General features: G+C 38.0%; 1 protein-coding gene across 3 annotated transcripts in view; it reads right to left on the reverse strand.

Moving 5' to 3' along the window:
- Positions 1-842: 842 nt before the first annotated feature.
- The window catches only part of GJA5 (gap junction protein alpha 5), a 99,612-nt gene continuing 72,705 nt past the window's right edge, over positions 843-27,749 (reverse strand). For all 3 annotated transcript variants that reach the window (XM_033940435.1, XM_033940434.1, XM_033940433.1), the window contains exon 2: positions 843-2,332. In XM_033940435.1, coding sequence (XP_033796326.1) covers positions 1,178-2,308 — 1,131 coding nt within the window. In that variant the 5' untranslated portion in view covers positions 2,309-2,332 and the 3' untranslated portion in view covers positions 843-1,177. The remainder of the gene's footprint in view (positions 2,333-27,749) is intronic.

Consider the following 27,749-nt stretch of genomic DNA (forward strand, 5'->3'; position numbering starts at 1 on the left):
GCCAAATTCCATTGCTTCTGTTATGAATCCATGAGCAACTTTAAAAATTTCACAGTTCACAAATAAGAGGTTCTGAAGGATGAGAAATGTTAACCAAGAAACGTATTCACAAAGGTAATGGTGCTGTTGAGAGAAAAAGCAAGAGTAAAAGGAGATACCTTTAGAAGAAAGCTGCTTAATAAAATATTGAGGCTCATTTTCAAAAAAGAGAGATGTCCAAACGACAGCATAAACTGACACTTGGATGTCAAAACGTCCAAGTGGGCATTTTTGAAACTGATTTTCTAGATGTCTTGTTATTTTGCCACCAATGCATCTAAATCTTAAGGGAGTGTGTTAGAAGCGTGTTTTAGGCAGGCTTAGGGTGGGCTTAGGACTTGGACGTTCTGCAGGGATAATCAGTTTTTTTGCCAAGACATTCTGGGCACCATTTAGACGTTTGGTGTTAAGCCTGTTTTTAAAACAAGGGTCAAAAAGGTGACCATTGGAGGGATTAAGGCATTATCCCCCCTTACTATCCCAGTGGTCACCCAAAGATGTGAAAAAACCCAGTACATTCCAGCCTGTATTACTGCTTCAGATGGCCACAAAGATACAGCTCAACAGATTCAAGGGGCACTGCAGTGAACGTCACATAAAAAGTCCTAGGTACACATATCACTATAACCTGCTTATATTGTATGGCGAGTCCTCCATAACCCACACAAAACCTAATGTACCTACATAAACATGAGTCCTGTAGGCATAAGAGCTACTGTACAGGTGGGTACAGTAAGTTTTGAGTGGATTTTAGAGGGCTCACCATACAATATAAGTAGGTTATAGTGACATGTTTACCTGGAACTTTTTAAATTGACGTTCACAGCACTACCCCCTCTGCTCTGCTCTGCTCAGCTGTCTATGGCTAGTTTGCTAAGAATGCTGGCTGCTTGGACATCCCAATAGTTTGCTTTTGTATGGTTTTCATTTTGATGTCTTTGTAAAATAAAATGGCCAAAAAAGATAGACGTATAAAGGGCCAAAGCATCTAGCTAGGTCATTTTTTTTAAAAAACACATACACATCTTGCTGTCTTAAAAATGGACATTTTCTCTACTGGATTTCTGGATGCCTTTCCCAAAATGTCCAAACTCAGACTTAGACATCCTATCAAAAATTCCCCTCGTTGTGGAGCACATCATACTGCCAGATCATCTGACCTGGCCTTACTGCTGGCATGGCTATTTTTGCTTAGACGGCGTTTTTCATTAAAGTAGCTATTAGGCATAGGCTCGGGTACACAGTTGTTGATTATTGGAGGTCTTTCTGTAAAATTTGTGTGAATAAATTGACTTTCTCCAATATTCTCTTGTCTTTGGACTCTCTCAGTTGCAAAATTGACTGTGTTCTGCTGGGATGCTAGACTGTTATTGAAGGGACCGTTGTACTTCATGTTTGGGCTGATCAAACACTGATTAAATTCTGGGGGTGGAGGATAGCTCTGGGGTTGTCCTTTTTGATGCTCCTCACTTGTTAAAGGATTCTTATGGGGCGATGTCTCCAAATGGGCTGCCTTTGAGGTATGAGAGGTGGTCTTGTTCATGCAAGAACGTGAACACTTTTGATTGAATTTTTTCCAGGCCAGATGGTAAAGTTCAGCCAGGCTGAGGAGGAGAGAAAGCACTGCAACAGCCAGCATGAACAAGATGAAAACATTCTTTTCTGTTGGACGGGAAACATAGCAGTTTACAGGATGAGGACATGGCACCCGCTGGCAGACATATAGGGTATCTAAAAATATCCCATAAAGCATGTACTGGCCAACAATGAAGCCCACTTCCATGACAGTGCGGATTAAAATGCTGAAGATGTAAGTGTTAAGCAAATTTCCCTGAAGCTTGATTGTCCCATTTAGTTCATTTCGAATTGACAGCTCTTGTTTTTCCACTAGACATTCTTGCTGAAAGTAGGAAGTATCTACCTTTGTCCTCTCTTCACTTTCTTTTAGTCTCCTTTTCTCCTCCATGCGGACGGTGTGCATGGCGTGCCCCATGTAGAGGAGGGAAGGAGTGGAAACAAAAATGATTTGGAGGACCCAATACCTGATGTGAGAGATAGGAAAAGCCTTGTCGTAGCAGACATTTGGACAGCCAGGTTGGTTGGTGTCGCACAGGAAGTCAGACTGCTCATCTCCCCAGGAGGACTCTGCCGCAGTCCCTAGCACCAGCATCCGGAAAATGAAGAGCACAGTCAGCCACACTTTCCCCACTATGGTGGAATGTTTCTGCACTTCTTCAAGGAAATCCCCCAGGAAGCTCCAGTTGTCCATATCTACTCACTGACATCACAGTCCCTGCAAGAAAAAAACATAGAACTAAAAGTTTAAATGTATTAACTGATTATTATTTTCATCACACTACCCAGACAGTAATTTATGCTTACAAAATATATACCGTATACTATGAAATATTATTTAAGATGTCCATTCTCTGAGCAATTTATCTAGATAATAGTTATTATCCCAGGATAAGCAGGCAGCATATTCTCAAGTATGGGTGACATCACCGACAGAGCCCCGGTATGGACCACTTTAAAAGTGCATTGCCACTTTAAGAGTTTAGAAAGTTTGTGATAGCCCAAACCGCACATGTGTGAGTGCCTTCCCGCCCGACGTAGAGCACTCGGTCCCTCAGTTTCTTAGTTTCCGCGGAGCTAAGAAGTTGCGTTTTCAACAACTGTTGAAAAATTATTTTTTGTTTCGCTGCCTTCCCGCTCTCGCGGCTTCTGACTTTTCAGTCAGTTCTCTTTTCTTTTTCCGTTTTAGTTAAAAAAAAAAGAAAAAGAGATTATAGTTACTTTTCTTTTGTTGTTGTGGGCTTGGGTTCGGAAGGCCTTTATAGATCGCCCTAGCGTTCGTTTTTCCCCCTCTTCATCCAGTATCAGGTGATAGTGGGAAAGATATTCCCGCTATTTTCACTGAATATGTGGGATCTTCTTCTCAGACAAGTAAATTAGTTTTTTCTGAAATACCTAAACCACTTGAATTTTCAAGTGTAGCAGAGGATCAACCACCTACAGTGGAAACACAGGATATTACCCTTAAGGATTATATCTAGAGTTGAAGGGATTCTCAGAGAAACAGTTAAAGAAACATTGGATTTTTCACAGCCTGTGTCTTAAAAATTTGAAAATGTGGATTCCAATTTGAGTTGTTTGGATAAAAGATTAAGTGTGGTTGAAACTCAAAGTAATACACTTCAAGCTATCTCAGTATCTGCTGTTAAGGATTCTACGGTGATACATTCAAAAATGGAAATGATGGAAAATGTTTACAGAGCGAGAAATCTCCGCTTGGTTAATTTCCCAGTAACTCATTTATTGTCTCCTGTAATTTTGTTAAGGAAATATTTTAAAGAAATACTGGAATTACCCAATGCGGAAAATTTCCCATTAAATAATTATTATTATGTTCCTCAAAGGAAAGTACAATCTGCCCAGGAGGTGGATCATCTGGTTACTAATGAAATTAATTTGACAGATGTGATCCAGAGTAGGTCCACTCTGGTAATAACATGCATGAGTGAGATAGATAAAATGTTAATAATGAAAACTTACTTTAAAAATAGGTTGACAAAATTTTGTGGAGATTTGGTTAGAATTTTTCCTGATGTATCAAGAGCTACGCAATTAAGAAGGAAAGAATTTTTAAAATTAAAAACAAGAGTGTTAATTCTTGAGACATCATTCTATTTAAAATTTCCATGTAAATGTCTTGTTAAATTATAAGACATTTAATATGTATTTTGGGATCCCATTCAATTGCAACAATTCTTATTAGCTAGAGAATAGAAATGAGTTTTATTCTTTAATGTGTTTCATAACTGAGAAATTGGAGGTTGTAAGAGTCCCAAATGGTAGGAAAGGGTTTAAGATTCATAAGGATGAATCAAGAACCAATTCTTAGTTTTCTTCTTATTTTTTGTATAAAAAAATTGGTAGCATGTCTCCCCATTATTGTGGGCTTGGAAAGAAATTTTGTTTGTATGTATAAATATTGTTTAAATTTTGTGTAAGAATCCTTTTTTTCCTGGTATCATCTGATATTGTAATCATTAAATTTATATAAACAAATTAAAAAAAAAACTGAGGGTGCTGAGGCTGTAGCTTTAACCATTGTGCCACTTTCTCCTCCATTTAAGCTTTTTTAAAGGCCATTGAAGACTGTTTACCTTTCCAAATAAAATCAACAAGTAATTTTTCAATGATTTTGTAAATATTTTGTTCAAGTGTAGGGGATTAATCAAAAGATACATTTAAGTCCGTTTTGGGCCTAAGTCACTAGTCACCCAAAGTTGGCAGTGTCTAAAGTCCATTCCTTAAAAATATGTCCAAAATATTTTTCTTTTTCGAAAATCGTCTAAGTATACGTTCTGCCATTTGGTCAGCCATACCGCTAAGTCGTCTATCTTTATACCCCATTCTCGTCCAGAAATTTGTCCAAGTCAAAAACACATAGAACAAGACCTTTTGGACATGGGAGGGGCCAGAAAAGTGATGGACTGTACACCTAAACATGGCAACACGGTAATGGGGCACCTTACAGGGCACATCTGCGAACTTCACAAAAAGGGTGCCATATATACATCTCACCACAATTCCCAAATATGTCATGGTGAGCCCCCCAAAACCTACTAGACCCACCTGTCTACAACCCCAATAGCCCCAGACTACTTAAGCCACCTCTGTTCTGCTCTACTAGGCTTTCCTATGCCAAGTGTTGATGTTTTGGAGGCAGATATGTAAAGTTTTTTTTATGATTGTTGTGGGGGGGTAGTCAGTGAACACTGGGGGAGTGTGTGGGAGACTGTACTTTGTGTTTGCAGTGGTTATCTGGTTACTTTGGATACTATTTTGCCACTTAGACCTGGTTTTCAATCACCTAAGTTGCTATGTATCAGTTCTGTCTGGGAAGCCTCGTTAAACTTTCAGTTATACTTGTAGTTTGACTAAGTCTAGGTCGGCCCATATCCCGCCCTCACCACTTCTCCTAATATGCCCCTTTTAGCTCTGGGCATACAGCAGCACTGAAAAGGCCTAAGTCATTTTTAAATACCTCTAAAACCCAATTATCAGCACTTGGATGACTTGTCTTACTGATCGTCCAGGTGCCGATTTAGGCCAGTTTTTAGATGTATTTCCATTTCGATTATGAGCCCTATAGTGTAGGAAGCATACCGAGAACATAATTTATTTTAGGAACTATCATCATTTTTCTAATATCCAACTCTTCCCACCACATCAGATTTAATGGGGACCATTTTTGTACACATTCTTTAGTGATTGGTGGTGCATGGGAGGAGCAGACACCTAACCAGTTAGCAGCCATATTCAGACCATTAACTGGTTAGGTAAGTGATTAAAGTTAGGAGAGAAAAGTCTGTCTATATGTAGATTATATATTTTCAATTGGAAGCCACAACCAGTTGAGCTGCCAATAGGAAGAAATTTGCATGGTCCATTCCACTAAAATACCTATTCACAGGTTCCTCCAGATCATATAGCTTCTGAACAAAATTTTGTACGTCAAATAACAAGAAAGTCTTGGTGTGTTTTCCATAAATCATCTGCCATTGTTTTTGCAACCACATTATTCCCGTTTCTTGTTCCTACACATTTTGATATTGTCACAAACCTGGCACCAGAGTTAGGTTTGTGCCAGAGAAGGGACATAAACCCCTGACTGTTAGGAGAGCGGACCAGTACAGCAGCCCTCCTACAAACAGTTCCCAAAGCTCAGTCATTGGTAAGGGCGCCCAAGAGCAGAAGTCCTGGGAGGAGGGGAAACCAGAGGAGAGCATAAGGTTCTCTAAACCTAGAGCTGCTCCTGTTAAAACTTCCTATAGGAGACAAGCTCCTATCTAGCCCAGTCCCCATCTGCTTAGGCTAATAGGAAAACAGCAGAAAGCTCAGAACCAGGCTGCCCAACCCCCATACCGAGTAGGGCGTGGCTCTCTGAAGGCTGGACAAATAGAGCAGAGCAAGCTGAGTAAAGTCAGTCTGGATCCAGCTCTGGAAGGAGACTCATGGCCAGGTGCTTCCAGGTTCCAAACTGAAAATGAAATTGAGATGAGAGACCTGGATGAGCTGTCTCTGCCAAGTCTTCTTGATGGTCTACAGACTGAGGAACCTATGGACCTTACCTGGGAGCCTGAGGAAATTCCCATGGAGGAAAGCTAAGTTTCTCCTTGTGTTTTTTTCTGCATTGTGTTTTGGGACTTTTGCTGGCTGTGTGTGTGTGGGTGAGCATTTCCAAAGCTCACTCCAGAAGAACTCTCTCTTCAATTAGGGAAGGACTGTGAACTGTATTTTTGAATGTGAGGATTTTGTTTGTCCCTCATGTGAAAAGAAGATGTTTGCTACTGATTGAGGTTATAGGAGTTGAGGGGATTGAATCCACAAAAGATCCTGGGTTGGGATTGTGGGGCCATTTTCTGGCAAGCTTATTTGAAGTGGATTCAGCAACTCCCCACCCCCGCCAGCTTACCTGAACTGGCAGGGGAAAGTCTGTACAATTCCAGGCTACCTCAGTATGCTGAAAGAAGCAAATTGACTTACCTTTTCAATTATGGCTTGCCTTGACTGAGACTAAGAGCTAATTAAGTCTAATAGGGATATTCCCTGAAGAAAAGGGCGGCTCAGACCTTGGCTGACTTATTAGCCATTTCCTTTGAGCTGTATTGTGGTTTTTTGTTTTGAATTTGCTATTCTTTGAATGTGGACTTTGAGAACAGTAGCTACAGTGTTGGTTTCCACGCTACTGGCAAATAAAGCACTTCTATTTTTCATTGAACATTCAGCTAACTTGTTTTCTTTATAGACTAGCTGATATTGGAACACCAGCAGGGCTTTTCACCTGAGAAAGGCACGTCTGGATTTTGGAGTCTTGCGCACGGCTCGGTAGCCATTCTGACCAGCCAGTACCGGGTGTGTGACAATATGTAAGAACAACACCTGCATGTTTTAAATTTTGCTCCACAAGTGGGAGTGTGCTTAGATAGTTGTTTAACAATGGAAAACCAAATATTAAAAATAATCAGGGTGGGATATATGCAACTTCAAATGCTTTACAGATTGAAGCCAATATTACCAGCATATGATTTCCGTACTGTGGTTCAGACATTGATCCTGAGTAAGGTGGATTATTTTAATTCACTATACTTAGAAGTTGTGAAAGGGAAGTTGAGGGCTTTGCAAATGCTTATCAACTCCACTGCAAGATTAATCACAGGGGTTCATAGGAGTACCTAGGAGTATAACTCCTGTGTTAAAGAAACTATACTGGTTACCTATGCAACAAAGAGTGCAGTTTAAGATTGTTGCAATTATACATCACTTGGAAATATTATCCAACTGTTAGTAATGTTCTCAGCATATATATATATCACACTAACTATCTTCTATAATCTTCTCATATTACTGTTATTGTGAAGCCATACAATGTCCGCTCACATATTGCCAATCTACAATAAAGAAGCCACTGTTGTATCTTCAATCAAATTATATCATAAATGTCTTACTCAGGTCTCATCAAAGGCAGAGAACCATTCTTTAGTGTTCTTATTCTTAATTGTATGGACCTTCAGACCACAGCTGGGCACAACGCTGCCAGTTGTATTACTCTTCGTCGGTCCAATCTTTATTAATTAACCAGTTTTAAACTTTCTTTCTACTTTTTTTATATCTATTATTTTTATATCAACCGAACAGCACTTAGCCTTTATAGTGTGTCCGTCCTTCACCTCTCCCGACATGCATGTTTCAAAGTGAAACCTTTCTTCAGGGTCGAGGGAAACTAAAATAAAAATAAACAATTCACTGTGCCTTCCTTTCTAATATGCACTCGACATGGCTTAACAACAGACTAAGCCTCAACTCTACAATAATCTAAATTACATAATGTGAAGAAACAGAGAAAAAAGCTTACCAAATTGAGGGAGCCTGTTCAAACTTTTAGCATGGCCGGGGGTTGCAATTAGGGCCATTAGTACAGCTGGCCCGACACACACAACAGAGCGTATGACATCATCATCTCAGTGTGAGGCACAGCCCACATTAGACAAAACCACCAATAGGAACACTCTCATAAGATTGATAGCCACGCTTATTTCCTCATTTAATCCTATTGGGGCTAGGGATTTAAGTTTGAATATTCATTTTTGTTCTTTAATCACTAAAGCTTTTTGGATGTTACCTCCCTCCCACCCTACTGTAACAGAATCAATTATTCACCATTTGATGTCCGACCAGACATGCCCCATCAGTTGTCTGTGTCTAACTATAGGAGTGGTATCACGTTCAGTACGGACCCGGGATTTGTGTTCATTTAGACGGGTTTTAATAGACCGCATTGTGCGCCCAATATATATTTTATTACAGGGGCATTGGATCAAATATACCACACAAGTAGAATCACAGTTGGTACAGGCGTAAATGTAGTAATTGATCCCGGTGTCTGGATACACCCAACCTTCACCTGTCATAGTTAAAATACACCACTGACACATACCACAGGCAGTATGATTGCCCCTACAGCGTGGGCCCCCCAAGTTCTTACTTTTAACTAACTCCCCAAGTTGGTCTCTCTGAGCAGTCTGGTACAGCTAGCGGCTACATGCCAGTGTTTCAGTATCACTCTGTTGATTTTAGGGGAGAGGGGAGTGTATTTTTGAACAAAAATTAGTCCTATGTCCTCCTTATCCTCATGATATAACAATAGCTCTCGTTGTGCAAATTTTGCCCGAGTATAGACTTGTTGTACAATCCCTTTAGGATATCCACGTTGATGAAATCTCTCCTTCATCTCTTTGGACTGAGTTTTAAAATCTTAGAATTGTGAACAGAGCCGACGTAAGCGAAGAAATTGACTGACCAGAAGACTATTCTTTAACCGGTCTGGGTGGAAACTGTGGTATCTTAATATACTGTTCCTGTCAGTAGTTTTTCAATATAACGAAGTTTAAAACTTTGTTATATTGAAAAAATACTGACAGCAACAGTATATTAAAACTTCGTTATATCGAAAAAATACTGGCCCTAATTGCAACCCGCGGCCATGCTAAAAGTTTGTCCCTCAATTTGGTAAGCTTCTTTCTCTGTTTCTTCACATTATATAATTTAGATTATTGTACAGTTGAGGCTTAGTCTGTTATTAAGCCATGTTGAGTGCATATGAGAAAGGAAGGCACAGTGAATTGTTTATTTTATTTTAGTTTCTCTCGACCCTGAAGAAAGGTTTCACTTTGAAACATACATGTCAGGAGAGCTGAAGGACGGACACACTATAAAGGCTAAGTGCTGTTTGGTTGATATAAAAATAATAGATATAAAAAAAGTAGAAAGAAAGTTTAAAACTGGTCAATTAATAAAGATTGGACCGACAAAGAGTAATACAACCGGTAGCGTTGTGCCCGGCTGTGGTCTGAAGGTCCATACAATTAAGAATAAGAACACTAAAGAATGGTTCTCTGCCTTTGATGAGACCCGAGTAAGACATTTATGATATAATTCGCTCACATATTGTGGCATTATAAACAAAGATAAAAGAATACTTCTATATATGTAATTATAGAACTTTATATATATATATATTTTTTTTTTGTTTGTTTGTTTCTTCTTTTCTTTTTTATGGACCTTCAGATAATAACTGGACCATAGATTGTGCCCAGCTATTTCATTTCTTCGTCAGTTCACTTTATTGTTTATTTCTATCAAAACTGTAAAATCAGTCCTTAGCTTCAATAATTCATACTAATGTTATTTTAAACTTCATACGTATTATATTCTTCCTTAATTAAATTCAATTTCATTGTGTTTTTTACTTCATTTCATTTTTACTTCATTTCATTTTTTATTCGTAATTGATTAGCTACTTAGCCCTGAGGTTAGCTCTCAAATTTCATCAATGCCACCTCTCCCGACATGCATGTTTCAAACAGAAATCTTCTTCAGGGTCGGGAGAGGTGGCATTGATGAAATTTGAGAGCTAACCTCAGGGCTAAGTAGCTAATCAATTACGAATATAAAATGAAATGAAGTATAAAACACAATGAAATTGAATTTAATTAAGGAAGAATATAATACGTATGAAGTTTAAAATAACATTAGTATGAATTATTGAAGCTAAGGGCTGATTTTACAGTTTTGATAGAAATAAACAATAACGTGGACTGACGAAGACATGAAATAGCTTTGCACAATCTATGGTCCAGTTGTTATCTGAAGGTCCATACAAAAGAAAAGAAGAAACAAAAAAAAAAAAATAGATATATAAAAAGCTCTATAATTGCATATATAGATCATGTTCTTTTCCTTTTTCAGCTTTCTTCTCTCCGTTTTCTTCCCTTATCTTCTTCCTTTTTTTTCTATCATTACCGAATTTTCAGGATAATGCGGTTCTACATCATGATTGTATTTCCTTCCTAATATCCTGGATATGTATGTTTCAGCTACATTTTATTTTGTTATGTTATTTGTTCATTCAAAATTCTCAATAAACAAATTGAACTAAAAAAAAAAAAGGAAAAAAAAAGAAGTATTCTCTTATCTTTGTACATGATGCCGCAATATGTGCATGGCTTCACAATAACAGTAATATGAGAAGATTATAGGAGATAGTTAGTGCGATTATACACCAGACATTGTATCATGCTTCCCAAAAGATCATACAAGAATTCTTTGAGATCTATAAATCTAGAAGAGAGTTAGAGATGTAAATGGGATGAAATTAAGTTTGGAGGCTAGAATGTTGACTATGCATGCTAGGATTGGAGCATCAATGATATCTGTGGCTGGTGTACAACTATGGAATGCCTTTCCTGGTATCCTGCGGTTTTGTATGGGAGGATGAATTTTAAGAAAATGCTGAAAACTCAATTATTTTCCAATGCCTTCTTATGCTAAGGTATATTTCAGTTGGTAATCGCCTTTTAGAATTTTTTTGACAGCAATGTATGATTTAGGGCTCCTTTTACAAAGGCGCGCTAGCGGTTTTAGTGCACGCTACCCACTACCGCCTCCTTTTAAGCAGGTGGTAATTTTTTCAGCTAGCGTGCGCTAATCTTGTGCGTGCACTAAAAATGCTAGCGCACCTTAGTAAAAGGAGCCCTTAAAGCTTGCTTGTATTTCTGAATTGATTGAATTTGCACTCTATCCTTGTTTATAACAGGGACGATTAATGATGTTGTTTAGACATGTCTGTGTTATATATGATAATTGTGGGGAAACAAGATTTTATGTATGTGATATGGAAACCGCATAGTTGTATGCAGTATATAAATGTTTTAAATAAATAAATAAATTTTATATATAGTACATAATAACTTACTTCTATACGGTGGTTTACAAAAGAAAAAAGTGACAATCAAAAGGAATGTTTTAATTACCTAGAAATCTAGCAAACAAATATGTTTTTAAGTGTTTCCTAAACTCTTGATACGTGCTAGCAGTCACAATTAAAGAGTTCAAATCCTTATCCCAGGACGCTGCCTGGTAAGATAGAAGATGTTGGTGATATTTTATGAATTTACATCCTTTAACGGATGGGAAAGAGAAGAGAGCGTCTGAGCTTCTAGAATGTTTTACATTAACAAATGTAAACGAATCCACTAGATATCCAGGTATAAGACCAGATAGTACCTTGAAGCATATACAACTAAACTTAAATTTCACATGTGTCTCTGCCAGTAAACAATGCAGTTCACGCAAAAGAGGAGTGCTATGTTCTAACTTTTTCAAACTGAAAATCAGTCGGCTTGCCATTTATAGAAAAAAACCTTTATGTCAGGTCCCAAAGGGATATGTTCACTGTTGCGGGGCCACAATGGTGGAATACTCTCCCCCAGTATATTAGAACAGAACATGATATGGCAACGTTTAAAAACTTTTTAAAAACTTACTTATTTAAGGATGCTTTTAATCTCTAATAGATGCTTAATTAATGTTTACGAAGTGTGCTTTGGTAAAATTTTATACCCCTCCTCTTGTTCTTTCCATTTTATTCCATTTTATTCACCATACCCAAAAATGTAACTATACCCGCCTTCCTTTCTCTCATGTTAGTCAGAATTGGAAAATATTGTTATTGTATTAAGTTTCTTTATTGTATTTTACTATAACTTGTACATCGCTTAGAAATTGAAATAGGCGATTAATCAAAAACAGAAATAAACTTGTATTCAGACTTCCTGGAATGGGTTAAAGTTAAATGGATGGGACTACAACTAGTGGTATGGCCACATATTACAATTCAATGGCCTGTGACAGCATTTACCCAATACTCTGTTTTCAATGTATGATATAGGTCAATTTTCTAAGACAGTTCTTGTTTTTCCACTAGACATTCTTGCTGATAGTAGGAAGTATCTCCCTTTGTCCTCTTGTCACTTTCTTTTAGTTTCCTTTTCTCCTCTATGCGGACGGTGTGCATATAGAGGAGGGAACAAGTGGAAATAAAAATGATTTGGAGGACCCATTACCTGATGTGGGAGACGGGGAAAAGCCTTGTTGTAGCAGACATTTGGACAGCCAGGTTAACCAGAACTCAGCTGCACCTAGTCCTAAAGTGATGCTAAGTGAGGATCTGCTGATGGGAAAAAAAAAACTTAATTGGAGTAACGTACCTTTGGTATTCAGACTTCAGAAAAGGTAAACTTGGGGTTAAGTAGGTAAATTACAGATTGCGCAAAATGCGGCAGCACAAATTATATTTCGAGCCTCCAAATATGAGCATATAACTCCAATCTTGTTTGGTTTACATTGGCTTCCCGTTGCTCAGCGTGTCAAATTCAAAACTCTAAGTTTGATTTTCAAAGTGTTGATTGACAAAAGCCATGTGGTTCTCTATTCTTTGTTTTGTTTTTATTGGCCAATGAGAGCCTTGCGCTCTGAGAACCAGATGAATCTTGAAGTTCTTTCACTGAATTTGGTGAGATCAGTAAGACTCGGTCAATCCATGGTGTCAGTACAGGGAGCAGCGTTATGGAATTTGTTACCAATTGAAATCAACCAGTCTCCCAGTGTGTTACAATTTAGAAAAAGCTTGAAAACCATGTTGTTTGAAAGGGAATATAAGTAGATCTTTTATACCTGGTGGGCAGATGTTTTTTTCTCTTTGTTTTTTGGCGCTTTAAGTTGTTGCAGAAAGTGGGAGTGTGTGGTGCAGTGGTTAGAGCTACAGCCTCAGCAACCTGAGGTTGTGGGTTCAAATCCTGCACTGCTCCTTGTGACCCTGGGCAAGTTGCTTAATCCCCATTGCCCCAGGTACATTAAATAGGGAAAAATGCTTGAGTACCTGAATAATTTGTAATCTACATAGCATTGTAGGATAAGCAGAATATAATTTTTTTTTTAAAGCGTAAAAATTAAGGAAAGTTAATTGTATATCTTATGCTGTGCTGATTGTGTCTGTGTATGGCCGTTTGGTGGAGGATGGGCAGGGGAGGGCTTCAATGGCTGGGAGGGTGTAGATGGGCTGGAGTAAGTCTTAACAGAGATTTCAGCAGTTGGAACCCAAGCACAGTACCGGGTAAAGCTTTGGATTCTTGCCCAGAAATAGCTAAGAAGAAAAAAATTAAATTGAATCAGGTTGGGCAGACTGGATGGACCATTCGGGTCTTTATCTTCCGTCATCTACTCTGTTTCTACTATGTTATTATGTATGTTTTGATTGTAGTATCTATGTTTATTTGAGTTCTAGCTATACCATATTTTCTAAGTCAGAATGTTGATGGCAATGACAGAAGTGAGGTTGCTGTTGAATTAGACCTATTTCTGGAAGGTTTGAGGAGACGCGACAGCGTTGGAGCTTAAGTCGTCTCTCCAGCTAAGTCCTTGAGAGTGCTCCTGGGCAGGAGTTTTCAATTCTAAACCTAAGCTGCTTGTGAGGGAGGTTTTTTTTGCCTGTGTCAGTATTCAAAGCAGTTTATCTTGTACCTTTTAGTGTCTGCACTGCTACTGTAATCTGAGGCATTTTTTTCTCCCTCGTATGTGGGGTACAAGCTGGGTTTGAATTGGGGTGCCTCTCAGTGGCCACGACTATTCAATAAGTTGTATAGTTATATGTGAAAATATTTTTTGTTGTTGTCCTCACTGCATTTGTTAACCTATTTCTAAATGACAATTCTTGTGAAGTAATAGTGTATCGCCGTTTCCTTGTATCAAGATACTGTTTTTGAAGTAAAATGCGGGTTTGTCTTCAAGTGCGCCTGTTGAAAGCCTTTTCAGCATTGACTGACAAATTATGATGCCAAAAAGATGCAGAATGACAGACAAACATTTTGAAATGCAATTGCTCCTTCGCTGTAATAGGAACTGTTTTAGTTAACATATTAGCAGGTGTTATACGAGGACACTATCATTGGACCTATTTCTAAATTACACTTCAAAACCTGGAACCATATAATCAACAATTCTGATTAAACATGTTTTTGTTTCATTGCTGGTATTGATGTGGGAAGAAAGCTCTGCGGTGTGCAGCTACCTTATATGGTGTTAGGCCCCTCCCAGAGCATCTAGGATGTACTAGGAAGGGGTGGGGTGTTGTCTTTATGAAGAGGCGAGCCCTGAGGTAGGAGGAAGTAGGCATCCCTCCTGCTGTGCTAAGGAAAAAGGTAAGGTAGGTATCAGGGAGGGGGAGGGTTGTGAGTTCAAATCCTACTACAGTTATTTGTGATTCTGGGCAATTCACTTAATATTTCATTGCCCCAGGTAGAAATAAATACCTGTCTATAAATTTGTAAACTATTTTGATTGTAACCACATAGACAAAAAAGAGAAAAGTCCCTTACCTTTTGAGTCGTGGCGCATGGCGCGTGGCGCGTGGCTCGTGGCCAGCGTGCTGTTTATGGTACGATGCAATGGATGTTAGGACATGATAAGTGCAGTATTTTTTGTGGAGTTTTTTTCTACAAAAGGCCAGTTTTTCATATGGTTCTGGGTAATTCTAGTTAGAGACAATTCTGTGTCAGTTAAGGACCACGCCCAAATAGAAGCGTACGAAAAACAGGTGAATAAAACATTTAAATATAATGTAGCTAAGGCCAGAGAAAAATATACTAAGGATTAATATAAGGGAAAGCATAATAATATCTGTGTATGTACTTTGCTGTTGAGCCAAATCATGGTGGAAATCAGGATTACATGGAATCCATTTTAGGTTCTTTGTGTGTACTATAACTGTCCTGTCTTAGGTCAGCATCTTGTGTCAGTGAATAGTTTCTGTTCTTTGTTCAGCTTCCCGCCTTTAGCCTCGTGGTTCTAATTGAAAACAGATGTGCTCAGGCTAGTTAGGAAAAGCATATCAGATTCCATATTCCAAACTGAGATATAAAATGTATGAAGTATGAATGGCCAAAATATGAATGAAATTATGAATGTTTGGGGCCCATGGATGTAATATGTGGTGATATGATTGTGGAAATATAAATGGTTTATGTTTTATAAGCAACAACACTAAGAAAAAATCCTGAGCACAACATCTGGAAGTGATTAGAGTCAGTCTCAAGAATAGGGAAAAGGGGGGCATTGAAAGCCCACGCTTCAGGAAGAGGAGAGGGGGATTTAACCCCCCCTTTTTCTCCTGAGTAAGATTTCTGTGTAAGGCTGTGCAATTTGAATCTGTCAGCTTAGGAGTTTTTTTCCTTTAAGGCTCAGAACTTGTCAGCATGGAAGGACTGAGAATTTACCATGTTAATAATTGTGAATTCTTTTGAATGTTAATGTTAATTCAGAAATCATCTGAAACTTTGACTAACTTTTAAACATGGAGGAATGTTTCTTTGTCTAAACTTTAAGACCACCCATAGAAATGTTATTGGTCGTCAAACTTGATGATGTCACTAAACCAAAAGTTATATAATAGACTGTAATGAGATAGAAAAACGAGACCATTGTGAGAAGGCCAGCCTTTGGCCACGATGATGATCTCCCATGAGCGCAACGTAAGCAATTATGCTATTCTTTTGATCTAATAATGGGAAAATAGAACCAATAATTCAATAAATCCTGGTTATAATTTTAAAACCTTGCGCTGGTGTCATTTTGCATGTAGAATTATTTTCAAACCTGAAGCTTTCACAAATGGCGTCAATGCCCAGTGCTCAATTGGTGCCGAAACCCGGGAACTAATTTGACGCCTTGAAAAAGCTTATAGGTTATTCATAGAAGCTCTAGGAACTTTAGAGATTTCGCATGGTTGTGTAACAAAAGGTAGTCACAGGTTGACTGGCTGCGCAGGAATATGGCAGAAATTAGAGATAAAACGGGACCGGAAAACTGGAAAATTGTGAGTATTACGCCTGTTTAAAGAAAAAAATTAAAAATAATAAAAAAAAAAATTTTTATTTAACAATAATGAGCATGCTGCTTGTATATATCTGTACATAATTGTATAAAGTTAGTGGAAATTAAATATTAATGGAAAAAGAAAAAGAAAAAAATTAGAAATAAAAGTAACACAGAAAGAATGTTGTGAAAAGAAAGAAAAAACCTTGCAGTGCTGGCATTTTTCCATCTGACTTTTAAACTGAGCAGTGCCTGTCTGAAAGAAGAAAAAAATTAAGTTTTTGCTTGTCTGATAACAGAAGTTACTGAGTTTGAAGAAAAAATATATATTCTCCGGCTGTGTGTCTAAGCTTTGTCTCTGAACTAACTCTTTCTCTCTGTGAAAAAGAAAACTGTCTGTTTTAATCTGACTTTGAAAAGTTTCCCTCTGTCCCGTCTTTTTGTTTGAAAAAACGGGCTGAGGGCACCCCCTCCTTCTGTGTCTCCCTCTGTGCATTTTCAGTGCCTATCTGAAGTAACTACTTTGAAAAGAAAAAAGAAATTGTGTTTCTCAGCTTTGTCTTTCTAAACTCCAGTTCTGTCTCTCTCTGTCGTGCTCTGCCCTAACTGTTTCTCTTGTCGCTGGAAAAAGAAAAGAAAAGTTAATGGTATCTTACAAGAAGTCCTATCGTTCTATGCTGTTCCTTTGTTTGAAAGAGCGGGCTGCAAATGGGGGATTTTCACCCCCACCTTTTTCCTCCCTCTATGCCTTCTACAGAGCTATCACGTGTTCTCCTTTGTTCATTACCAGGAAGAGGGGAAGGGGGAGGAAAGAGGGGGAGGGAATAGCAGCAATGGAGTCCTTTGTCTCAGGGCTACAGATTTCCAACAGGTATTTGCTTATCTCGGAGCAAGTCTGTTTTGCATATTAAAAGGGTTTATTGAGAACTGGTAGTTTAGCAAGACATGAGAATCCTATGTATCCGTGGCTTAAATTTGTTTCCAATGTAGTAGAAAAAAGATTCAATGTGGTCTCTCTCTGATAAAACTTTACCAGCATGCTGTTTAGAGTTCCGTAAAGTTTGTGTATGTTGTTTTTGTAGTGTAGATCTGCGGTGTTAGGAACAATGGAGGTACTTTGGGAGAGTTTCAGAAGCTGTTTGTAGCCTAAGGGCTCAGTACAAGATGCATTCTAGAAAAAAAAAAAAAGACGTTATGTAGCTTGAATTTTTCCCTTGTTCCTTTATATTTTAAAAAAAGGTTATTAGAATGTTGGAAGAACAGAACTGTAATTGGAAAGTGATATTTAAACGAGAAAGTGAAGTGAAAAGGAAAAGAAAATTAAATGTCTGGCGATTTCAAAGCAGGGAGATAGTCTGTAGAACGAACGTACAAGAATGTGGAAGAAAGTTTTGTGAGACGTGTTAAGGAAGGATGTGCTATGAATTATGACCTGATTGTAAGGGATCTGATATGGAGAAGTTCGATAGGGAAGATGAGAGAAGAGAAAAGAATTCTGCTGGACTTGGGAATGAAAGGATAATTTTGTGGAAAAGAAAAAGATTTATTCCAAAAAACAGATACCAGGCTTAAAAGCAGGCAAGTGTGCATAAGGGAAAAATAAAATCCCTGCCTTTGTGTTTTATCTCAGGGTTCAAATTAATTTTGAATATGAATTTTTGTGCCCCTGCATGGTTTATAAAGTATTTTTAAACTTGTGCATTGTCCGAAATGTATGATTAGGGAGTAATTAAATTTAAATGCATTTTAAAATTAAATTGGGAAGTTTAAAATAAAAAGACTAACAAAAATAGAGGTTAAGTACCTATATTTTTTTGAAAATCGAAATAAATGTGAAACAAAGGGCTTGCTAACTTGGTTAACGGAAAAGAACAATTATAATAAACTTTTATGTAAGTGGATGAATTCGGAATTGAAATTTTGCTTACTTTTTACAAGTAAGCTCTTCAGGATAGGAACCTAATAAAGAATATGGAATTGAGAATAATTCCCTGATGTTAGAAAAAAAGAAAGTCTAATTTTACCATGTAGAGAATGTGTCTGCATGTTTAAATTTTCCTGTAGCCATATTTTGGTACTACAGGACCCTGAAAAAAGTCTATTTAATCTGTATGTTTTGTGTTTCAGTTAAGAACCTTCTTTGAATCTTTTCAACAATTCTACACAGAAGACTCTGCAATACAAGAATTAGTACAGTTTGCAGAGGGGATGTGTTTCTCTTTTCTTTGTTCTTTTGTTAATGAACATGTGCTTTCCTTCCAGGATTTACACTGATCAGCAGTACCACATTCCACCACTAGAGCTGTGGAGAACACAGAGAAAAAAATTCCGATGCTGAATTTTCGGCGGGAATTTCAGTGTTCCTTTGTCTTCAACTAATGAGCTGTGCTTACCTTTCAGTTGTACCAGTACGGGTGTAAAGAAAAAAGCAGTTCCATAGTTACAGAAAAGCCAAGCTTGAATTATGAAAACGTTGCAGCATGAACTTTTTAAAGCCATGATTTAAATTTCACTGAAATTAATTTAGAGACTCCGACCTTACAAGTTGCTAAAACTATTTGCAAAAGACATTTCTGGACTCATATAAAAAAAAAATTTTGAACGAAAAAACAGACTTTATCTTAAACCACGTTACTTTAAATCACTTCATTTGAATTAGGCTTCTGAACTTTAATTATGCTTTTGCATAATTTCATAGACTTATTCTGATATTGTATTAATAACTGTATTTTCTTTATCATTGTCTTCATGCATTGTTCTCAGAAAATATTTTGTGTATCCTGTATTTTAAATTTTATTTCATATGACTGTATTTCCATATACAGTGGCAGCTTCTAAGCTGTAACACAGTGCCACAATATTGTTTAATTGGGTTTAACAGCTGATATCAACAGTCCTTTTAATGATTTTAATTTAAATTTGAGAAATGAGTTCCTGTAACACACACAGAAAAAAGAAAAACTTATATCTGATGTGCATGCATTATCTGCACATGAGTACATTTCCATATTAAGCATATATTTGGGTTTTCTTAACACTGTGCATTATTTTACACTTTATTGATTTAATTCCAAAATTTTATAACATAACACTTTTGAGCATAGGGACTAATTAAATTAGGTAATACTGAGGTTCTCTTTATCTTAGGGAAATCTAGGGTTCTATTTTTCTTTAGCTATACTTTCTCTAAATTTCTGACTTTTTAACTTCAAAAGTACTGGAGTTTCATGAATACCTCTATGAATAAAACAACAGACGTCTCTGCTCTAGGACTGTACTTGCACCTAGAACAGACACTGTCTGACTACCACTGGAATGGTAAGTTTCCTATATGATATGGTTTAGACAGCAACTTACATAAATGTACACTTAGATGGGTTTTATCTAGAATAGTGGATGGGATTTGCTTGCATTCTCACTAGAGAATTCAAGTAAGTTTTGGGTAAGATCTTCTAGGCACCTGCCGTTGCAGGCCTAGGTAGTACATTTTTCTGGCTTTTGCTATCTAATTGGCATTAAAAGAATATACTTGCACAGACACACACTGATCCATAAGAAGAACCGTACCCTGAGTAAACCCCAGCGCCACAGATAAGACCACGAGCTCAATTCTGAATATTACTTCATAAATTCAGTAATATCCAAGAGGGGACTGAGTCGTGGCGCATGGCGCGTGGCACGTGGCCAGCGTGCTGTTTATGGTACGATGCAATGGATGTTAGGACATGATAAGTGCAGTATTTTTTGTGGAGTTTTTTTCTACAAAAGGCCAGTTTTTCATATGGTTCTGGGTAATTCTAGTTAGAGACAATTCTGTGTCAGTTAAGGACCACGCCCAAATAGAAGCGTACGAAAAACAGGTGAATAAAACATTTAAATATAATGTAGCTAAGGCCAGAGAAAAATATACTAAGGATTAATATAAGGGAAAGCATAATAATATCTGTGTATGTACTTTGCTGTTGAGCCAAATCATGGTGGAAATCAGGATTACATGGAATCCATTTTAGGTTCTTTGTGTGTACTATAACTGTCCTGTCTTAGGTCAGCATCTTGTGTCAGTGAATAGTTTCTGTTCTTTGTTCAGCTTCCCGCCTTTAGCCTCGTGGTTCTAATTGAAAACAGATGTGCTCAGGCTAGTTAGGAAAAGCATATCAGATTCCATATTCCAAACTGAGATATAAAATGTATGAAGTATGAATGGCCAAAATATGAATGAAATTATGAATGTTTGGGGCCCATGGATGTAATATGTGGTGATATGATTGTGGAAATATAAATGGTTTATGTTTTATAAGCAACAACACTAAGAAAAAATCCTGAGCACAACATCTGGAAGTGATTAGAGTCAGTCTCAAGAATAGGGAAAAGGGGGGCATTGAAAGCCCACGCTTCAGGAAGAGGAGAGGGGGATTTAACCCCCCCCTTTTTCTCCTGAGTAAGATTTCTGTGTAAGGCTGTGCAATTTGAATCTGTCAGCTTAGGAGTTTTTTTCCTTTAAGGCTCAGAACTTGTCAGCATGGAAGGACTGAGAATTTACCATGTTAATAATTGTGAATTCTTTTGAATGTTAATGTTAATTCAGAAATCATCTGAAACTTTGACTAACTTTTAAACATGGAGGAATGTTTCTTTGTCTAAACTTTAAGACCACCCATAGAAATGTTATTGGTCGTCAAACTTGATGATGTCACTAAACCAAAAGTTATATAATAGACTGTAATGAGATAGAAAAACGAGACCATTGTGAGAAGGCCAGCCTTTGGCCACGATGATGATCTCCCATGAGCGCAACGTAAGCAATTATGCTATTCTTTTGATCTAATAATGGGAAAATAGAACCAATAATTCAATAAATCCTGGTTATAATTTTAAAACCTTGCGCTGGTGTCATTTTGCATGTAGAATTATTTTCAAACCTGAAGCTTTCACAAATGGCGTCAATGCCCAGTGCTCACTTTCACCCTTTTTACCCCCATTTCACACCCTCACTAGTTCTTCCAACCCATCAGTCTACCCTCACTCATTCCTACCAATTGCCAGGTCCTCACTATCCCCTTGAAATTCCCACTTTGTTTCTCCCATCAATAATTCCCTGCTTTATTCCTCAACACTCTCACACTCAATTACCCAGTCATCTGAATTGTTTGTGAAAAGTCCGTAAGCCATTACTGACTTGAAAAAAATCACTGCTTATTTCTAGGATAAGCAGCATGAAATCTGTTTTACTCTATTGGAATCTTGCCAGATATTTGTGACCTGACTCGACCATTGTTAGAAACATGACACTGGGCTTGATAGTCCTTCAGTCTGTCCCAGTAGGGCAACTCATGTACTTTCCCATCCATCTTCTTCTCCACCCCGCTCCTTAGTTTCATCTATCTAATACCTTGGCCCCCTTTCCCCTCCCATTAACTATTATCCATCTTCTTTCTAGAACCTCTTATCCATTTGGCATTTCTTCTCTTCATGTCCACCATCCATTCCTTCTGCATCCTTAGTTTTCCTGTCCAACAACTCCCCTCTGTGTTCCTGTCCCTATACCCCCATGTTCAGCATGTGCCCTCTGTGTCATCATCCCTCCACCTATGTCCCTCATCATACATATACATTCTCATCCCCATGCAGCATTACCTCTCTGTGCACCTTTTCCTCCTCATGTCCTGCTTTTCCCCTTTCTCCCGCACCCACAAAACAAGCGCATCTCTCCTGCTCTCGCCTGCCCCCTACCCTGCAGTTCAGATTCTCTCTCTTTTCATGGGTCCAGGATCTCTCCCCCTCCCTCCTAATTAAATCTCCCTTTCTTTTGCCTCCACTCACCCCTTCCCATTCAAGCATCTCTCCCCCCCCCCCATGGGTCCAGCGTCTCTCATCCACTTATCCAGGTCTCTCTCTCCCTTCTGCTGTCCCCATGTTCTCTCTCAGAAGGAAGTGCACAAGAGTTTAGGAATATTTCAAAGACAATTGACAACAATAAAGAAAAGCGTACTTGAGAAAGGTCTCTCCTTCGTCCATATCCCATTACATGTTCTATACCCATGTAGATCTGTTTAAGTTTGTGCAAAAATTATAGGTCAATATTCTACACAGACTGCAAGTAATATTGATATCTCGATAGTCAAAAGAGACAGTAGATAGCAATCCCCTGGGATGACAGATCCTCTTATTAATGCTTATGAAAGCCTTGTTACTAGAGACATCACTAGGTTAGAAAGTTAGAACAAGGAATAAAGAGAAACAATTAAGGCACTACAGAATGATGATTCTATAATTATTAAACCAACTGACAAAGGGGGTGCAGTGGTAATAATGGTTAAAGATAAGTATATATTTGAGATTGAAAGGCTTGAAAGTTGACCCCACTCCCCTGCTTAAAAAAAAAAGAAAAAAAAAAAAAAAGAAATAAACTCATTACTCCAGGTTGTAAGAGAGGTCCAGTTCCTCACAAATAAACAACTTGATTTCCTCTAAGTTGTATCTCCTGTTACTCTGACAATAAATGTCCTTCCAAAGACTCATAAATCCCTGGTTCCCATTTAGGCTGCTTATCTCAGCCATTGGATCCTTATTGTACAAGACATTCTCTATATGTACAGATTATTTTTTAAGCCCATATGTACAGAGAATTCTATCTTATATGAGAGATTCTAGTGACATAATCAGTACCCTGAGTAATATGTACTGTACAGAGAAGTCATCCTGCCACTGTATCGTGCAATGGTGCGCCCGCATCTGGAGTACTGTGTCCAGAACTGGTCGCCGCACCTCAAGAAGGACATGACAGTACTTGAGGGAGTACAGAGAAGAGCAACTAAACTAGCAAAGGGTATGGAAAACCTCTCATATACTGACAGACTGAAAAAGTTGGAGCTGTTCTCCCTGGAGAAGCGGAGACTTAGAGGAGACATGATAGAAACCTTCAAGATCCTGAAGGGCATAGAAAAAGTAGACAGGGACAGATTTTTCAAATTATGGGGAACCACAAGTACAAGGGGGCACTCGGAGAAATTGAAAGGGGACAGGTTTAGAACAAACGCTAGGAAGTTCTTTTTTACCCAAAGGGTGGTGGATACATGGAACACGCTTCCGGAGGCTGTGATAGGCAGGAGCACGTTACAGGGCTTCAAAGAAGGTTTGGATAGGTTCCTAGAGGACAAAGGGATTGAGGGGTACAGATAGGAGTAGAGGTAGGTTATAGGGATAGGAGCAAGAGGTAGTTATAGAAATAGTCAGGGACCACTGCACAGGCAATAGGCCTGATGGGCCGCCGTGGGAGCGGACCGCTGGGTGAGATGGACCTCTGGTCTGCCTCAGCGGAGGCAACTTCTTATGTTCTTAATATTTTGGCAACATTTCATGTAGAATCCCTATACATTAATATACCCCAGCAAGAAGCTATGCAAGTTATAAGACAGAGAGACTTTTGTTTGAGAATTCCAACAGAAGTTATAGTTGAGATTGCAACAATAGCACAAACAATTTTTGGCTTTCAATGGTGATTTTTCCAATAGATAAAGGAGACTGCTATGGGGGCTACTTTGACCTCCTCAGTGGCGAATTTATATGTTGCTCAATTTGAAAAACTATAAGAACATAAGAATAGCCTTACTGGGTCAGACCAATGGTCCATCAAGCCCAGTAGCCCATTGTCACGGTGGACAATCCAGGTCACTAGTATCTGGCCAAAACCCAAGGTGTAGCAATATTCAATGCTACCAATACAGGGCAAGCAGTGGCTTCCCCCTTGTCTTTCTCAATAACAGACTATGGCCTTTTTCACTTGTCCAAACCTTTCTTAAACGCTATGTAGATGACATTTTTATAGTTTGGAAAAGCACAGCTGATGAACTTCGAGATTTTTCATCTTGGCTAAACCAGTTGGATAGTAATTTGAAATTTCAAATGCAATATGACATCGTGACTATCCCATTGCTAGGTATTCAGATTACTATTGTTAATGGAGCCCTTATATAATGGATATTTATAGGAAACAAACAGATGTAAATAAATTGCTTGATTATTGTAGCTGTCATAGCAAGTTATTGAAAACGAATCTCCCCTTTTCAGTTTCTGAGACTCAAGCGGGGCTCGTACAGAACCAAATACATATAGGAAGAGATCGCATGAAATGAGGCATAGGTTCAAAGAGAAAGGATACCCTGAGAAAGTAATTAATGACTGTTATCAGAATGCAGCTAATTTATCTGGAAAACATTTATTACAGCCACAAGAAAGAAAGTTGATAGGGTGGTTTGTGCTTTGTCTTTTATACGTTTCAAATGATATACTGGTAGTTAAAATCCTTAAGAAACATTGGCATGTAGCACAAAGTTTGAAACATTTTTCAAATAAAGATCTACTTGTTGCATATAAAAGAGAAAGAAATCTGAAAGACATGCTCGTGCCATCAGCTTTACCTCAGACCACCAATTCAAGGAGGAATCTTCCAAAAGGTCACTTTCAGTATGGGGAAAGCTCAGCCTGTATGGTCAATGTGAATATCAAGACTGGAGACAAGTTTGAATTAAACTTAAGCATTTTTCAGATTGCAAAACAGAAGATGTGGTGTGCGCTGCTGTCTGCCCACATGGAAAGACCAGGAGGAAATTTAATGTATGCATTTTGGAACATAACAACACCCACAAAAGATTTCTGAAAGATAAGCGATTAGAGGATCATTCTATCAAGATGGCACACATTTTTGAAGATTATAAATTTCTCCCACCCAAAAAAAAAACAAAAAAACAAAACCCCCCCCACACACACACACATCCTATTACTAAGCCGCAATAGAGGTTTCTATCATGGCCCAGAGCACTAAGGGCTTTAGCGCACGTGCTAGACTCTAATGCCACCATTGAGCTGGCGTTAGTTTTTACACGTAGCGTGGGGGGCAGCGTGCGCTAATCTGCTACACGCGCTAAAAATGCTAACGCACCTTAGTAAAAGGAGCCCTAAATGCTCTGATGCTCATAGAATTCCTATGAACATTGGAGCAGTGTCGGAGCATTTAGTACCCCAGGCCGCTGAAGAAACCTCTACCATGGCTTAGTAAAAGAGGGCCTCTGTGCCTTGGTGGTCCCATGTCCTTCTTAGAGAGGAGGTAATGTCGATTTACTTCTATTAAGAATAGAACAAATGTTGATTTTTTTTTTCATTCAAAACTCGGACACCAAATGGACCCAATATGGAAAGTGATCTTTCAGTGTTTTTATGATTTTAATTTATATTTATTTAGTATTTAATGTTTAAAGAATATACCCCTTTAGCATTTCCCCCCCCCCCTCCCCTTTTATGAAGCTGTGTTAGCATTTCTTTATCACTAATCATGGCGGTAAAAGCTTTGATGCTCATAGAATTCCTATGAGTTCTGGAACTTTTACCATCATGGCTGGCGATATAAAGCGCTAAAGTGACTTCATAAAAGGGGGGGGTATTTATTTAACACTTGATTCATTTAAATTTTATTCTGGAATAATTATATTTATGTTGTTGAGCTATGATTAGTTATTCATGTGTACATAAAAGCGTAAGAACAGCATTACTGGGTCAGACCAATGGTCCATCTCACCCAGTAGCCTGTACTCACAGTGGCCAATCCAAGTCACTAGTACCTGACAAAACCCCAAAGAGTAGCAACATTCCATGCTACCGATCTAAGTGATTTTTTTTTTTTTAAATATGAAATAAGTTATTTATTTGATTGTTTTGGATATGCAATCTCCTTTTATCTGTCTTTATTTATTCATACTTCTATTTATCAAGTTTTATTTATGATATCTAGGTGTATCTGTGGAAGTGATTTGTTTTTGATCCTAGTATTAACCACATTTATGCTTTCATAATATGAAGTGTATAGAGTAATGTGATGCACATTGGGTTATTTAGCTGTTTTATATATGTAGATGTTTTATATATGTAAATGTATTTTAATGGAATATTTTAGGGGGGCTTTTGCAAAGGTGTGCTCATTAATTTTTGCTTAATAATACAATTTCTCATGTATTTCATTGCAACCTCAATGTTTGAGCATCCGCTGGTGTGACTTCTGCTTCAGGTTCCTTTTCCTCCCAAGATCAGTGATCCCTGGGGCCTGATCTATAGGCTACAGCCTACCCCAAACCACCAACTGCTAGGGAAAAAATAAGAAATACTTCCTGTTCTTTCTCTCCACTAACTCATGCTGTTAGGTTCACCTCTTTGGTCATTGCTAGAGGGGGCAGATCACTGTGTATGTCTATTAGCACTACAGAAATGATAATAGTAATACTAGTAGAATCAGATCAAACTATTCAGTCCACTTTACCTCTGTCGTTTTCTCTATCTTCCAAATACTATTTAATGAGGAAGCATAGGTTCCTCGTAAAGAGTCCAGGGGACCCATTTACATATCAGATTATTAAAGGCTTCCTTCTACAGTGACTTCTTGGAGGTCCAAAATCTGATGAAAAGTATTCTAATTAGTACTATTCATAATTCCAGAAAATAAATGTGATAAGAATATCCTGGCTATGACACTAATAATAATAACAGTTTATATACCGCAGGACCGTAAAGTTCTATGCAGTTTACAATAGTTAAAAATGCTACAAATTAAGTAAAACTTACAAAGATTAAGAACTAGTAACTGAAAGCCCTAAAGATCAATTATTGTGTAACAAGATTAAACAAATCAGCTGCCTAAGTACAGGAACAGATGTTTTTAGGTGTCTCCTAAATTCCCCATGAAAGTGTTAGTAAGCAAAAGCAATTGTTCCAGATCTTTACCCCATAATGCTGCCTGACAAAGATCAAACTGGGTCACTAGGAAGTATCTCGCATGTCCTAAATAGTAGATATATTCCTTGCTGTTCATTCAAAGGATAAGGAGTAGCTTTCCCATGATTACCTGGATAATAATTGTTTATGAACAGACAGACCCCTTGTCATATCCTTTGGTAAGAAATTCTACAGAATGGGTTTTTTGTTAAGTGAAAACACTTTTACCAATGTATTTTAAGTCTGCTACCTTTCAGTTTCATGGCGCATTCTCTAGTACCAGAACTCTTAAAAGGAATACATAACTAATCTGTTTCAACCTACTTATGATTTTATAACCTCTATCATTCCCTCTTCGTCATCTCTTTTCAAAGCCGAAGAGCCTTAACTTACTTAGACTTTCTTTTTAAGGGAGCTGTTCCATTCTGTTTATCATTTGACCAAGTTACACCACTCTGAAAGAATGCCCACTAGCTCCCCATAAATCATAGAATTACGTATAAAATAGCCTTAACAACCTTTAAAGATAATATGTTTAAAGCCCCTCTGTTCCTCGAAAGAAAACTCACTCCTTATGCGCCCTTGAGAACACTAAGATCAGAAGATAAACATCTTCTATCAGTTCCCTCCCTGAGAATCATAAATACCCGTCGGGATTCTATTTTTATCAGTAA

The sequence above is a fragment of the Geotrypetes seraphini genome, chromosome 4 (assembly GCF_902459505.1).
Source record: "Geotrypetes seraphini chromosome 4, aGeoSer1.1, whole genome shotgun sequence".
NCBI lineage: Eukaryota > Metazoa > Chordata > Amphibia > Gymnophiona > Dermophiidae > Geotrypetes > Geotrypetes seraphini.